The sequence below is a fragment of the Microcebus murinus genome, chromosome 2, assembly GCF_040939455.1.
Source record: "Microcebus murinus isolate Inina chromosome 2, M.murinus_Inina_mat1.0, whole genome shotgun sequence".
In the NCBI taxonomy this organism is placed as follows: Eukaryota; Metazoa; Chordata; class Mammalia; order Primates; family Cheirogaleidae; genus Microcebus; species Microcebus murinus.
This window is the reverse complement of record NC_134105.1, coordinates 105,358,957-105,375,663: the sequence shown is the minus strand read 5'-3', so window position 1 is coordinate 105,375,663 and position 16,707 is coordinate 105,358,957. Positions and strand designations below refer to the sequence as shown.

Here is a 16,707-nt window from a genome sequence, read left to right as displayed (position 1 = left end):
CTTCTAGCTGAGGAATAAATTATACCTGATCTTGGCGTATGTTTATTTTAATGTGTAATGGAGAAAAAGTTTTTCTCCATCCAGATTCTATTAAATTCAGTATGCTAGTATTAGGTTATTAAGTATGAAACGTTTCACTTCCTTAAGTACCAAGTTTGAAAGTTGATATCTCTGGCATTTCACTTTGACAATACTTCTTTTGTTTTTACCGTGAGGTTACATACTCGTTTTTCAATCACATGGTCTAGCTGGTTATTATCGTTCAAATTTTTAAAGCAATTTTTTGAAACCACAAAAAAGTCAAAAATTTCTGTTATTTTCAAATATAAGTCCCATCATGGAACCAATGCAGCACAGACAGCTTGAAATATAAACAAAGTATTTGGAAAGAATATGGCTAATGAAAGCACAGGCTGGTAAAGCTAGAGATAATGCAAATTCCTCTTTCCAATCCACAGGAAGATAACTTTGGGTCCAGAGGCCAGCGCTGAGGCTTAGGTCCAGCTTAGCACAGGTGAAAAGGAAGGTGGCTTTGGTTGATTTGTATAATGTGCCCTAGACACTCCCCACAATGCACACACACAAACAAGCACACACTGCTCGACACGCACAAGGGAGGCCTACGTGAAATCTGCAAAGAAAACCTCAGGCCAGTCTCTCAAGGGGCTTCCACACTCCCATGCTGCCTCCTTTGACCCTAACTCAGCACCCAGAACCCGGGTCCTAACTCTCTGCCCTGTGGCACAGTCAAAAAACTCGTCTGCACAGCTCCCACACCTGGGCTTCTGTTCTCAGAATTACACAGACTAGCCACAGAGCAGAAGCGGTGGGGATTTGCTACCTGCACAATCAGACACGGTCCCCTTGGGAAGGTTTTGCAGAAGAGTCAGAACCCTTGTGAATGACAGAGCATGAACTCTCAGCTGGCAGGGGTGAGAATCCTGAGTATCAGGACAGCTTGGGGAGGTGTCACAGAATGTAAACACCCATGAGTACCCGTAGAGCTTTTGGCTGCAAAGTCAGGCTAACATAGAGGCAGCTGGAGCTGAACTGCAGCTGGCAGAGGCAGGTGTCTGCAGGCTTCAGGCTCAGAGCACACGTGTCCCGGTGGTGCCAATCCTCCTGCTTCCTCCCATTAAATGATATTCATGGCCCGGCCTGAGTTATGGACCTCACTGTAGACAGCAGTCACAGGAACCTTTTCTTCCACATGTAGTTCACTGAGGCCCTGGAATGCAAGACAGAGGGGTCCTGGAGCAGCTGAGAGATAAAAGGGCCCCAAAAGGACCTGCAGAGCCAATGCCCACTGACATGCTCTTCTTATGAAATTCCCCAAAGTGCAAAGCTTTGCATTGACACCAGTTACAAATCTTTGTTAGTAAATGGTGTCGATTGTCCAGAAACACATGAACAGGCAGCAGAGCCAGAAGGGGCAGATGCCTGGGTTTGGAAGCCCAGGAGTGGGCAGTGAGGGACCTGGGAGTGCCCTGGATGGCCAGTGGCCCCAGCCCTCACCTTGTTCTTACCCACCTGAAACGTTGGCCTCATCAGCTCTTCATAGCTGATGCCACCATCCTCAACTCTCTGGTCCTCCTGCAACCGGTAACCTGAGCCACACACAGACAATCCTTAAATCTGTACCTTGGACACCTGTATCTCTCCCCCTGCCTGAAGGACAAAGCCATGGCCACACGCACCATCCCATCTGCAGGAGACTCCCTGGAAGCCACAGTCAGGAGAAAGGGGACCAAATTCTAGAAGAGGAGGGGAGGCATCTGGGTCTGGAAGGTGAAGTGCAACCTGCCTTGTTCTGGTTCCATCTTCTTCTTCTTCCCATGTGTCTTCCAACGGTATGATGTAGCTCCCAGGATCAACATCAAAACCACAATAGGCCCTAGGATGAGTGGCAGCAGTCTAGCCATGTCCCGTCCATGTGAATCTGTTTTCCTCATACAAAGAATGAACAAGAGTAAGGCATAGAGAATTTGAGATACCCGTTTCCACGGGGATACACAGGGAGGAATCGGGTGGAGGGGAAAAGGGGTCTGGTGCAGAGGCTGAAGAGGGAGGACCACGGCAGGTCCACTCATTCAACCAGACACTGAGCTGCTGCTTGTCCCAATGATACTGAGATCAACAAGAGGATGTCCATTCCCATAGGTAGCTCATCACCCAGGAGGGAAGACTAAGAATATATCAACTGCCACACAGAAGAACCTTACTGCACGAGAGGTTTATACCTTGTGCTAGGGCTTCTGCAGGGCCTCCCAGAGGAGGTGTGGGTAGACTGAGTCTTAAGGGAGGAGTAGGAGTTTCCAGATATTCAGAGGAGGTCACTGCAGGAATGAGGAGCACCATCTTCAGGGAATGGCTGTGTCAAACATCAGCCCTGGGAGTCGCCAGCACCACCACTGTGGCAGGGCAGGGGCAGGCAGGGAGGAGGGTCAAAGGAGGTAAGAGTCTGTGCCCAGAGGACCTGGTGGCCATGCTAAGTGTTAGCTGAGACTCAGGATGGGGTCAGGAGAGAAGGTCACAGGCAGTTTGAGTGGCACTGACACACCGGACCCTCCAGCTGCTCCTGGAGAAAGGGAAGACAGGGCTGCACACAGGGTCCCGGTCATTCATTCATTCCAGGAACACTGGCTGTGAGCAAGCTTTGCCAGAAGCTGGCTTGGCACAGGGAGTCAAAGGAAAACAAGACATGGCCTTGCCCTCAAGGTTGTCCAGTCTACAGAGGAGACAAAGACACAAACCCATCATCACTGCTCAGTGTGGGGAGGCCACGGACAGCTCCCTAAGGAGGTGGTGCCTGAGGGCAGGACAGGCTACATCACTTGCAGGCCCTGTGCAAAAGGAAAACAGGGACCCTTGTTCAAACTGAATAACAGCAGAATTTTAAACCAAGACCTTTAAGTGTGGGGCCCTGTGCCACTACCCAGACTTCACCCCACGAAGCCTGCCTGCCTCAGGGGAATCCTTCAGTAGCAGTAAGACAGGAAGGGAAGCACATGGTACTCGGGACGGCTGATTGGAGAGGACACAGCATGTCCAGGAGCTCAGAATCTTGCAATGGCAGGACACACTCAAGGAACTACAGCCAGTGCTTTGGTGTGAAGCATGTAGGTGAAGCTAGCACCTACCTGGGTGGAGGAATATCTAAGATCAGAATCCTACAGTGGGTGGCTGGAATCAGGTTCCCAAAGAGGACACAGACAATGACACAATCCCATCTGCTTTCCCCAAAATTTACTCTGGAAGTCTGGGGGAGGACATATGGGGTGGGAGAGCCACGGAAAGGCTGCGGCCTGGACCAGCAGGGACATGGTGGGTGGTTGGGAGAGGAGGGCATGGATGGGAGAGATGGTCAAAGTTAGAAGCGAGGTCACTGGGACTCCCAGGCTTCTGAGTGGGTGACCAGGGGGACAGTGATACTAATACACATGGCAGGAAGAAAAGGCCAGACTCTCAGGCTAAGTAGCTGCTTGAACTCCAGATGTCCCTTCCCGCTCACCATGGTCACAGATGTCCCCAACATCTCTGGTGACAGTTTTCTGGTCCATAGGATTTCTGATCACACAGGTGAAGCTGGCATTGGGCTGACTCAGGGGCAAGCTCACAACCAAGGTCCAGCAGTCGAGGGCTGGTCCTGGTGTCCCTCTCTGCTCCAGCTCCAAGGGGAGGCCCCTGCTCTCCCAGGTCACGTTCAGGTCCCTTGTGGCCCCTGGGGCCCTGCACTCCAGGGTGACGTTGCACCAGCCTGCTGCGATGGATGGTGACTGAGCCAGGATGTGCGGATGGGGCACGGGATCTGGAACAGGAGGGGCCAATGAAAGCAGCCTCGTTTGTGAAGAACATTACACATCATTGTACATTGTAATCATTTTCTCACAGATGCCATGGCATGCACCCTGTAGGGAAAGGGTGTGTGTTTTACAGATAACACACAGTTTGTCTAAAGCTAAGCACTGAGCAGATGACAATAAGAAACGGAGGCCCTGAGTCAGCCCTGTGAGGTGTCACTAGACAGAACAAGTCGGAAACATCTCCCAAAGCAAACAAAGGTGGACTCCACCTACTCAAGGCCCATTGTTTTGAAAAAATTGGGGTATTTCTGGAAAGGGAAGAAGTCTGGGGCAAAAGTGCTTATCCTAACCCAGGGTCCTTCCCCTGCATCTCCAGCTGAGACAATGCCTGGGACTGCACGGCCCTGTGGGGCAGGACTTCAGGCCAGCTCTGGGGGGCCAGAGACAGCCCATGCTCCCGAAATCAGGCACACTGGTGGGAGATGCAGTGGCAGCGACAAGAAATGACATCTCTGAGCTTGTTTAGAACATGTCACTGAACTTGAGGTACAGACAGGAAGAGAAGAGTCAGCTGCGTTAGCCAGTCTTAGAAAGCACATGGGACCTAACGCTGAGAACTGGCTGTCTCCATAGCAGGATACTTCCCTATGCAGAGAGGAACTTCAGGGACAGAAAATCTTGGGAAAGCAGCTGTCCTAAACAGTGTTGCATGTGAACATTGTCCTATTCCTGTCAAGGCTTTGAGAGCTGGGTTTGTAGAGTGCTGAGTGAGTGTGGGGCTGTGGGTGAGAGGAGAGGGAACATGGAGGAGTGATGTGTGTGGACCTCCAATTGTGGTAGGCAGAATAATGGTCCCAAATATTTCCGCACTGTAGTCTTTGGAACCTGGGAATAGGTTAGGTTACATGGCAAAGGGAATTAAGGCAGCAGATAGAATTGACCTTGCTAATCAGCTAACGTTGAAATGGGGACATTATTCTGAATTATCCGGATGTGCCCAATGTAATCACAAGGACCCTTAGAAGTGACAGAAGAAGGGAGAGGAGGTGAAAAGGATCCAAAACGACTCGACCTATCGCTCCTGGCTTCAAAGATGGAAGAAGGTGGCCATGGCAAAGGGAGGTGAACAGCCACTAGCTGGTGACAAAACAAGAACATGGATTCTCCCCTGGAGCCTCCAGAGAGGACACAGCCTGCCAGCACTTTGATTTAGCCCAGTGCAACCTGTGCCAGACTTCACACCTACAGCATGCTGACACAGTACATTTTTGTTGTTCAAAGCTGCCAATTCATGGTAATTTTGTTCTAGAAAAAATGTCAAACTACTACACAAATTAAGTAACATTAGTCCTAGAAAAGATGATTGACGTTATTGGAACAATTGCTATTTCACCCGATTTCCATTTCCTTTCCCAAACCACTGAAGCGATTTTCTCCCTGGTATCAATCTCAGCTCTGGACTCCATCTCTGGTGTCCTCACTTCCCTATTTTCAGAGAAGATGGTAGAGGCTGTAGACTGTGTCTGAGTGGAATCCTGCAACATGGGGCCAATGTGACAAAGGAGCAGGTAAGCCATGGGCTGGAGGGAGGGGTGTCACTCACCATAGACAGTAAGGTGGAAAAACTGCAAAACTTCTTTTCCTTCCGTTAACCTGGCTTGAGCTCGGTAATGCCCACTGTCCTCAAGGCTCAGGTTGGAAATCTTCAGGGAGGCCAAGTTGGGCACCTGGACCCTCTGCTTGAATTTGTCCTGGAGGCTGAACCAGGTTGGAGAATGGGTGCCTCTCTGGATTCGAAACATGACTCTGTAGTCTGACTCCGGGGTAAAGCTCCAATGGAGCTCCTCCAGCTCAGCTTCCAGAACTGCTCCTGCCTTCTGGGTCACACCAAACAAGACAGAACCTCCTCGGATCCCCTTCAGAGGAACGTGGGCTCCAGAGTCCTTAACCGCAGAGCCGTGTGCCCCAGAACTCTCAGCCACAGCACGGCAGACACCTGGGCATCGGAAACGGAAACGGGAGTGTTTTCTCATCAAGAACAAATAAGAGAACCACGGTACTTTTCTTCCTAATCAAATCCATCCAAAATTCTTCCTTCTAGGAAGGCAGCCTAGTATAATGAATTGGAAGTAATTCTGGGATCAAGTCTGGTTCTCGTGGAGTATAACCCTGAAGAGGTTATTTAAACTGCCTGTCAGTTTGTTTACTGTCCCACAATGATAGTATGAATTAAATGAGATCATAGATCAAAAGAACCTAGTACATTTTCCCGCACATGCTAAGTGCATAAATGTAGGAGGCAGCTTCTAACGTGTCTCCCAAAGGTCTCTCCCTCCTGTGCACATCAATGTGTAATCCCTCCCCTGGAGTGTGGGTGCACCTAGTGACCTGCTTCAAGGAACAGAATACAGCAAATTGAGGGGTGTTGCTTAGGGGTACCAAGTTATGCAAGACTGTGACTTCTGCCTTGCTCACTCTAGGGAAGCTCACTGCCATGCTGTGAGCTGCTCTATGGAGAAGCCCTTAGGGCGGGGAACTGGGGGCCACCTGGGACCATACTTTGAATTACTTATGTAAGACGCTGAGCCACAGGACCCAGGTACACCACGCCTGGATCCCAACCACCAGAAGCTGTGACACAGACCATGGTGCTGATTTGGGGCACTAAGTCCTGGGGTCGCAGGTCATGCAGTAGGTAACTAAGGCAGTAGTGATGGGTGATTGCCTTCCCCTTCCTGCTAGGAAGTGTCGCAGTCAGGGTAGGCTAGGCCGTCCTTGGTAACAGACAAGCACACAATGCAGGGCCTCAGAACAAAAGGAGTTTGTATATTACTCACCCTACAGGTCCCTTAAGAAATAGTGATAGGGGTTGTGTCCCACAGGGTTGTGGCCTCCACCACCTCGTTGGGGCACCACATGGAATCACAGCATCCCGACCCCCTGCTCTGCCCCCACAACAGGGAAGGGGCCACGTGGGGTTTTCACTGCATCGTTTCTGGACAGAACTGGTCACAGAGAGCCTGCTAACTGCCAGCGATTAAAACTGTGGGGGAGGCCGGGCGCTGTGGCTCACGCCTGTAATCCTAGCTCTTGGGAGGCCGAGGCGGGCGGATTGCTCAAGGTCAGGAGTTCGAAACCGGCCTGAGCAAGAGCGAGACCCCGTCTCTACTATAAATAGAAAGAAATTAATTGGCCAACTGATATATATATAAAAAATTAGCCGGGCATGGTGGCGCATGCCTGTAGTCCCAGCTACCCGGGAGGCTGAGGCAGAAGGATCACTCGAGCCCAGGAGATTGAGGTTGCTGTGAGCTAGGCTGACGCCACGGCACTCACTCTAGCCTGGGCAACAAAGCGAGACTCTGTCTCAAAAAAAAAAAAAAAAAAAAAACTGTGGGGGAGCAGGTGGACAGTGTGGTGAATACTATGTCCCTGTCACTAAGAGACCACGTCCCTAACCAGTCCCCAGGAGGCCCCTGGTCAGGCTTCCCAGGCGCTGTCTCTGCAGAGTCCAGACCAGTGGGCTCAACTGCCAAGTGCCGCCCCCTCCTGACCCTTGTGCATCCGTAGGACTCAGCCCCAGGGAACCTGGGGACCCTCTGTCCTGCCTGGGGACCAAGGCAGGACCGACATGGACCAGGGCAACATGCTGTGGAGCTAACTTGTCCTTGAAGGAAGAACAGTCTCCTCCTCTCAGCAGCTCAGGATCTACCTGGGTTGCCGCCGCCTGGCAGGGCGCCCTGTTCTCTCCACATCACCAATTCTGCCTCATATCAGGCCCCACGCCTGGCTCTCACCGGAAATAGAGACTGGCTCATGCCACTGCTCAGATGTGGAACTATTCCAGATATTTCATTGCTTCTACTTATTCACTGACTCAGGCCACCAGGCCCCTCCTCCCAGCCAGGCCTTCACCCCTCCCCTCAGCCCCCTCATGGGACCCCAACCTTGGCACCCCAGTGCTGAGGCCACAGGCCTTCAGGACCCACATCAGTGAGTCGGGGGGCCAGTGCTCCGCCCAGTCCTGCCCGGGGCCATCCAGGAGAAGCAGCAGGTATTCAGTCCCCAGCCACTTCTGTCTCCTCCAGCCCCTCCTAGCCCCTCCTCCCACATGCCCTACCCCTGACACCCAGTCCAGGAGATCTGCCACAGGCACCACGCTGTCCGCAGGGCACATGGACTCCCAGCCCACAGAAGGTCACTGAGGGGAGCTAGATGAGGCTGTGCTGCCAGGCACCTCTAAACATGCCAGGTCACAAAGCAGAGGTACATCATGTCCCCAGGACACCATGCCCAATAGTCAGTAGCCACAGGGACAGAAGCTCTCCCTCTCCCAGCTGCAGCTCCTGCTTTAGTGCTCCCACGGGATCTTGTTTCAGGATTCCCAGTGACTCAGTGGGCAGCAGTCCAGTCTAACACATTCTAACATGATATGCTGGCTGGGGGATGGGGACAGGTGACACCCACTGACTAGAGGCTGCAGGGAGAAGGGGTTCCAGCCTGGTGTTGAAGCTGCAGGGAATAGGCCATCTGTCTCCAAGGTCTTGTGCAAATAGTGGGCACAGGCCGGAAGTGGCCAAAGCTGCAGGGACTGCAGCAGAGACCCCCTTTCAGCTCATGCAGAAAATTTGGAAGCTACAGAAAAACAAAAGGAAGTTAATAAAAAGCTACCCCTCAAACATAAACACTAAAATGTTTAATGCATGCTTATTCAGCCATTTTTCTATGGGGTGATTCATACATGCTATTTTGTACCTGCTCTTTAATCTTTTAACATATTACGAACAATCTTCTAATCATATTCACTAATTTAATCTTCCCTGGTTGAGCTGCATGTATCAAAAAGTAGGTTTTTAATTCTCTCTGTTTTCTAGTACATTTATGATTTTAATTTTCATATTTACTCACAGATCCACCTGAAATTTACCTTGCAGTCAGCTAGATGACATAGTTGGATAGTATGACAGAGTGGTCAAAAGATTGAACTTTAGAACCAGTGACATATAAGTCCAGGGTCTTCACTTTCTGGCCATGTGAACTTGAGCAGTTATTTAACCTCTCTGGCTTCAGCTTTCTCATCTGGGAAATGGAAATAATAACAGTGCTCATTGGACTATTCTTTGGACCTGAATAGAGAAAAGTTTTCAGCACAGGATTCAATAATGGTTTCTATTAATATTAGATACTGTCATTATCATGATGAGCGTCATGTGCCCAAGCACGCCTGTGGCAGAACCAGACGTTCCTAGTTCCCAGGCTGGTGTCCTTTCTTCCCCCACAGCTGTCCCTCTCAGGGGTCCCTTCCTGGGAACAGGAGGGGTTCCAGGGAGTGAAATATCTGTAGGTTGACTTCCATATTTTGCTGCAGAGCCTCACGATCCAATTCCTGTTTACGAAAGCCCCGAGGGTAAAAGGAAATCCATTTGTCTGTGTCCGCACACAGCTGTCATCCACTGCCCTGTTACCAAGGAGCTGAGGACATCTGTGTAGCCGGGGGATGGGTAAAGATAAAGGCAAGGGAAGAACACTTCTTTGCTCAAGCTTGGCCTTAATAAATTATGTATTACTAACTCTATTTGCTTTGTTCATTTTCCCCTTTCCTTAATAGGCTGTGTTGTAATATATTAAAAAATAATATTTAATAAATACTATTTATTAAATAAATATGTTATATTGAAAACTATTCTACAGGACATGGAGCTGCTTCAAGGGAAAGGTCAAAGTGTGACTCATCCCACAGGAAAGCATGGAAATGCCATGTTCCCTCCAGACATGCATCTCCATACCCACAGATACCACACACCCGCGTGAACCCAGGGCATCTATTGGTAACCACATTGGCATTCCTGCTGGCCTTCTTCCATTCCCCCCTGTGAGCCACTTGTGACATCCTACTGGTTCCCTCACTAATTCGTGAGCAAAATACAAGTGTCCTTTAACATCTCAGTCAGCCATGCTATTCAGAGTTAATTACATGTTCAAATATATAATTCTTGGTACAACAATGGGCACCAAACGTAAGTGCTCCATTTAATGTAGGGCCCAAGAAAACAGTTGTTATTTCCAGGAGGAAAGACATGACAACGGGACTTGCTGGGACACTGTTTCACTTTCCAAAGGGGAAACCTTCCGAAGGCATTTTCACACACAATTCTGTCGAAAACCGTGTTTGTCTTTCTCCCCGCAAGCACTGTAGGAAGGGTCCTCGAGAAATAAACTACTGCTTTCTGCTAAACAGACAGGAACTGAAAAGGTCTGGCTGAGGCTTTTACTAGCTGCCTCTAAAAGCCCAGCTGCAGCTGCCTTCCTGAGTGTGGTCTGCACCCACATTGCACACTCTGTGGGAGGGTGATGGTGTCCTTTAGCACGTGGTCTGCGGGCAGTGGCCCCCACACCCCTCTCAAAGCAGAGGCAGAGACACCTGAGGGTAGGGTGGAGAAGGCTGGAAGAGGAGGATCCCTTTCCTCCCCAAAGGGCTGAGGAAGTGGCCATGGGGACTGCCCAGGGTCTTGTGTCTGAGGGAGCCCTAAACAGGCTCACCACTCTCAGTCCCTGTTGAGCCACAGGAATGGGCCAGGACAGCATGGGAGACACAGAGCAGAGGCCTTCCCTTAGCCACAGGAGAGTCCTGTCTGGGCAGAGTCACTGAATTCCAGAATGTCACAGTGGGGAGGGCCCTCAGACATGACCTGCCCAAGACCCTCCTTTTACAGAGGAGGGGGAAGCCCAGGGGCTGGAGCTTTCCTGGCCTAGGCAGGGCAGAGCCAGACCTGGAGCCCATTTTCCTCTCACAGCCCAGGGCCTCCCCTGCACAGTGGGGCCTGGGAGCACTGCCAGCCCCCCCACCCTCCCCATGCTCAGCCCCCCCACCCTCCCCACGCTCAGCCCTTCCCCCCCTCCCCAGCTCAGCCCCTCCCACCCTCCCCAGCTCAGCCCCTCCCTGCCCTGTTGTCTGATCCCACCAGGGACCCAGCAGCTGCTGGAGTTCCAAACTCAACTTCCCTCTCCTGGGAAGGGGAAGCAAGTACTTTGAGAGGCTTAGCTGAGCAGGGCTTCTGGCTAGCTAAGGGTTAAAGCCAGCCTGGCCCACTCCCCAGTTCCTGGAAGAGGGAACCAGGGACAAGGGGCTCAGCCCTCAGGCTGCCAGGGGATCCGCCCAGCAGGTGGGCGGGGAGCACAGCTGCAAGGAAGATAAAGAAGAGGGAAGGGAGGCACAGGAGCTCTCTGGTCTACAGAACTGCTAATCCTGAAGAAGAGGAAAAAATAAGCCAGGGAGCATGTGGTCATTCATTATACAAAAATCCATTTAAATCCCATAAAATTTAACACTGTGTCATCAACATAAAGTTTCTTTCATTTGTCTGACACACACCCCATCGCCACACTCACAAACCAACAGCAGTGCCCTCTCAACCCCTGTGTGACACCCAAACTCCGTGTCTTGGTGCTGTCTCCACTGGCCCCATGTCCCTGCAGCCACATGCAGACCCTTTCTTCTCCAGCTCCCCGCCAGCAGCCACTGGGTGGGCGCTCAGGAAATGCTGTCACGGTCAGGCTGACCAGTCTCCACAGTGGAGGCCACCCTGACTGGCGCTGCCTGCATTTCTGGGAAAGTGCAGTGTGCGCTGAGCCACCCTCAGGCCCCACCTGCCCTTCACGTTCACCTTCCAAGCACACATCCAGGAAGGGTTCAGGGGTCTAAGAATGATACGGACAAATTCTTTTTTTTTTTTTTTAATACAGAGTCTCACTCTGTTGCCCGGCTAGACTACCGTGGCTTCAGCCTAACTCACAGCAACCACCAACTCCTGGCCTCAAGCGATCCTCCTGCCTCAGCCTCCCGAGTAGCTGGGACTACAGGCATGAGCCACCATGCTCGGCTAATTTTTTCTATATATTTTTAATTGGGCAATTAATTTCTTTCTATGTTTAGTAAAGACAGGGTCTCACTCTTGCTCAGGCTGGTTTGGAACTCCCGACTTTGAGTGATCTTCCTGCCTTGGCCTCCCAGAATGCTAGGATTACAGGCGTGAGCCAATAACGACAAATTCTTCATTACCTCCCTCACCATAACTCCTTCTCCACCCATCCCTCCCCAAGTCAAGGCTGGACTTGAGCAGGGGACAAACCAAAACCAAAGAAGAAATGCATCCAACTGTGGAGCTCCATGAATTGCTATAGAGTAGTTTCTGGGAGATGTTCCTTCTGAGGACGGGCTCTGTCCAAACTCCACTGCTAGGGTCTGTGCCATTGACTACCAGGGAGGGCAGGCCTGACCGGAAAACCAAATTCACTCCTCCCCACTTCCTGTGTGACCTCCAGAGAATCACTTTCGTTTTCTGGACACAGACAGCCGATCCCTCAAATTAGGAATTTTAAGTCCTTTTTTATTTCCTTCCTTCTTTCTTTCCTCCCTCCCTTACTATCTTTCTTTCTTTTCTTTTTTCCTCCAGCCCAAGTTCCTACACAGAAAACTCTATACAATTGAATGTATTTCTCCAAGTTAACAACATTGTGGAAATGGAGAAAGCCTACATTTTGCTGTCGTCAAAAAGTTACCTATTTAAACAGGATCTAACCCATTGCTATTGCAAAGCTCATCTTTGCTTCAATAAGTCCTGTATTAGAAGTGTTTTCTAATCCATTAGATTTCACATACTTCCCTGCAAGTTCAATCAGTGGCTGAAATATTTAAAAAATATATTAGCAATAAAAGCTTTCATAAAAATTCATATTTACTAGGAATTATTTTTCATTGGCTTTTATTTAAGGTCATTGTTTGTATAAACATACAATATTTCATAAAGCAATGAGTATGATATACAGCCTGCATCAGGTCTTTCTACTTTCTTCCTCTCCATTTTTTTCCTCCCCAATTTCATGCCCTCTTCTACCCCAGTGTAGCAAATGTCTTTAGCATATTCTTAGAAACAGGTCGATGCATAGACACCCTTAAATTTTGGAGGCTGCTTTCCTTGTATAAAACAAAGATTTCGTTGTATTTAGCTTCCTAAATCTTGCTGATTCATGCATTTAACTTCATGAAAACTGAAAATTCCTCCCAGACAACTGGGACATTCACATTTTTAGGCCTCCATAATACTCCATGGTACGCATACTCTCAATGTCTTCAATCACTCCCGATTGTTGGGCACCTCCGGTTTTTTCCTGGGGTTTTTCCCCAGAACAGGGCTGTGATGGACATGGTTTCATCTGAGGCCTCCAGAGCCTGAGCAGCATTTCAGGGTGGAGGAAAGGCCACTCACAGGGATGAGAAAGGGCATAGTCTGTAGGACTCATTGTACCTGAGATGGCAAATCCTTTTTAACATTTTCAGATGGAGCTAATGCCAATTACACAAGCACTTTTAAGATAAACCTGGGAGCAGAGGAGTGCACCTCCACTCTCCTTTCCAGTGGAGCTCAAGCAGCCCAGACCAGAGAGGCTTCTTACAGCTCAGACACTGGGGTTCTAGTTCTGTCCCCTCCTTCACAGGACAGTGCAGAGACTGTCAGGACATCACTGAGTTCCAGGCCAGGAGTACACTGTCTCAACCCTATACCCCCAGGAGGCAGCTATTTTATCCCTCCACATCCCTCTTTCTAGGCAGTTCCTGGATCTCTGCGTTTGTCTGCTAATGCAACAGAAGTTGCCTCACCTCCCAGGTTAAGGTCCCCTTAATGCAGCCAAGGCTGCCCAAGCTCAGGGATCCCAACCTGATCACCACCCAAAGGCCATTTTATTCTTTCTGTTTACCATGGGCTCTAACCTAATATGCTGCATTTGCAAATTTTAACAGCGTGGTTTTCTTTTTGTCTTCCCCGAAGACATCAGAACCAGAACAGCCCTGCCAGTGGTCAGGGGCCCAGCTATCCCAGCCCCACACAATTGCTCTGCCTTCCGGGGACCCTGGGCTACTCACTGAGGAGGAGGCTGATAAACAGCAGGAAACTGGAGGCCCAGCAAAGCGGGTGGTCCTCTGAGCAGGGACCCATAGCTGGCTTCCTGCGAGACTGGTCAGCCACAGCGGAAACACTGAAGGGGAAAGAAACAGCTTATATAAGCTTTTGTCCCCACCCCCAGGGGCGGAACTAGCAAGTCACTACTAAACGACACACAGCCCATCGGCTAGAGAGAGAGAGCTTTTAGGACACATCCTCCTTTCAGATGAACAGTTTGGCTTGTGATTATCTTTCAAAGTTCTTGTTAGAGCAGTTTTTGTGAAACCATGGATAAGGAAAAATTCATGTTATTTTCAAATATGTGTGCCATTATGGAACTAATGCTGCACAGACAGCTCAAAATATCAATGAAGTATTTGGGAAGGATGTGGCTAATGAACACGCAGTACATCAATGTTTTGAGAAGTTCTGTTCTAGGTAGTTTAATCTTGAAAACGAGCCATGTGGGTGACCTGAGACCAAGGTGGATAATGATGAGCTGAAAGCTTTAGAGGAAGCAAATCCATCTCAACTTATGCATGAATTAGCAGCAAGATTTGGTGTTACTCATCCAACAATATTGGACCATTTGAAACAAATTGTTATGGTCAAGAGCTAGATAGATGGGTACCACATGCGTTAAAAGAGCATCAGAAGAGAAATCATCTCAAAGCTTGCCTTTCTTTGCTGTCCCAACATAAAACAGAATCATTTCCACACCATGTTGTTAGGTGTGATGATAAATGGATTCTTTAGGACAATCGCAAGCATTCAGCACAATGGTTGGATAAAGATGAAGTGCTGAAAGACAGTCCAAAACCGAATATTCATCAAAAAAAGTTGAAAAAACAAAGCCCTCACCAGAAACCAACTCTGCCAGCACCTGGATCATGGATATATAGCCTACAAACTACACATAGAAGACACTATGAGGAATGGGCCTACACCACACACCAAACTACTGGTGTCTTGATCTTGGACTTCCCGCCTCCAGAATGATATATGACAGGAAAAAGATGGCGGATGAGAAACACCGCCAGACAGAGTGTCTCTGCAGAAAAGATAGATTCTAGCAGAAATCAGAAAAAAGAAGCAAGAAGACGAGCCTACATCAGATGAGGGTCGGAAGGAGGGGTACCTGAGACCACGGGAGGAGGTCACGAAGGAGAACTGGAAGCTGAGACCGCCGGAGCAGCCCAGAGACCAGCGGGAAGTATCGGCCGTTTCCCCTCCCCTGCATCCCGGAGTGCTGGTGGGCTCCCCAGCGAGTGGAGAGACCTGCGGACACCAGCCCAGTGACGGCCGCTGCCAGTGAGCGGTAAGCCAGTGGTGGACGCGGCACTGGGCTCCCAACTCCCTCGGGGCACCTCAGTGTGCACAGACCCGAGCCGCGCAGCAGACGCCATATTGCCTCCTCCTCCTCTCCCCCGACCCTACCTGCGGCTGCCCAGACAGACAGAGAGACAATATAGCCACCAGCCGGAGGCACCTACAGGGAACGGGACCTTCCCTTTTGGGGCACTACAGCTGACTAAGGGAAACTCACACTGTGAGCTCCCTACCTGCCAGCCCTCCCAGGTGCTGCTGGCACGGTGATCCCAGGAGAACGGGGCAGACTCTGAGGTTGAGAGACATAGACCCAGCTTGGGCTCCCTGTGGGTGAATTGGGACTGGCACTGCTCTCCCTGGTGGGGATATAGTTTGAACTCTGGGACCCAGAGGTCAGACCTGCAGACCACATCCCGTGCATGGAGGCCTCACATTGCCTGGGGCACAGAAGGGATATTTGTGAACAGCCTACTGCGGTACGTGTGCCTTCAGGGGCAGATCAGCGTCCTAGAAGGCAACCCTCCCCCCAAAGGGAGGCCCTGCACCCAGCCCAGGTGGCGTTCCCGCGTAGGGAACCTCCCCGCAGGTAGCACAGCCAGGGGACGAGTGGTGGCGTGTGGTCTGGCCTGCGGGCAGAGGCTCAGCAGTAGCTGTGGAGTTGGGGACAGTGGAAAGAAGCCAGGCCCACTCCAGACTGCGAGTCTCAGACAGCCCCATCCCCACACGCAGACTCTCTGACTAAGCCAGGCCATTCCAGCCCTGACCTGAAAGCTTTGCCTGGAAGCAGAGAACAGAACTTTGACCCCTGCTAACGACATTGGTGTTGCCTGAGGGCAGGCTTACCCAACCCAGTTCTGCCCAGACTCTCTCCTAAACTAGCCCTCACTGAAGGGGAGAAAACGACACACCTGGAAGTCCCAGGGCTCCACCCTGGGACTGAGGCCCCACCACCTGAGGCACTAGAGTTCTCTCTACAGGAACAAGAGCTGATAACAGGGCATAAAAACAACAGCGTAGCCTGTTCCTCCAAACAAGCGCCACCTACTGACAGGGAGAGCATCCTACACACCCTTATCAGGACAGGGAGTGGACAAATCTCACCCACAGACATCACCTTCCGGCTCAGAAACTAAACAAGGCATGTGAATACCCAAACAAAAACCTAAAGAAAAGAAACAACAACTGATATATGGGAAGAAATAAGCGAAGGAACTCAGGAAATATGAAGAACCAAGCGGAAAACTCTCCGCCAAAGAGGAGCCCAAGCCCCCTAGAAACGGGCACCAACCAAAATCAGGCAACCAAAATGACAGAAGAGGAATTTTGTCTGTGGATCATAAGAACACTCACCGAGCTGCAACAACAACTCAAAAACCAACACAAAGAAACCACAAAAAGCCTCCAGGATATGGAAAAAGAAATGAACACAATGAAGAAAAGTTTAACCGAATTCCTGGAAATGAAGAATCAATTCAAGGAACTACAAAATACAGTGGAAAGTCTCAAGAACAGGGTAGATCAAACAGAAGAAAGAATCTCAGAGATTGAAGATAACACCCTCCAATTAAATAAATCAGTCACAGAAATAGAGCAGAGAAACAAGAGAAAAGAGCAAAGCCTATAAGAGCTGTGGG

At 50.1% G+C, this 16,707-nt stretch overlaps 1 protein-coding gene across 1 annotated transcript; it reads right to left on the bottom strand.

The window, feature by feature from the left end:
• Nucleotides 1–294: 294 nt before the first annotated feature.
• LOC105873095 (SLAM family member 9-like) lies at nucleotides 295–13,831 on the bottom strand. Its single transcript, XM_076000250.1, has 6 exons — nucleotides 13,726–13,831; nucleotides 5,407–5,799; nucleotides 3,512–3,808; nucleotides 1,805–1,939; nucleotides 1,531–1,607; nucleotides 295–1,228 (listed from the first exon to the last, which is right to left on the bottom strand). The coding sequence occupies exons 1-6, from the start codon at nucleotides 13,796–13,798 to the stop codon at nucleotides 1,136–1,138; spliced, it is 1,068 nt and encodes a 355-aa protein (XP_075856365.1). The 5' UTR covers nucleotides 13,799–13,831; the 3' UTR covers nucleotides 295–1,135.
• Between the last annotated feature and the right edge of the window lie 2,876 nt (nucleotides 13,832–16,707).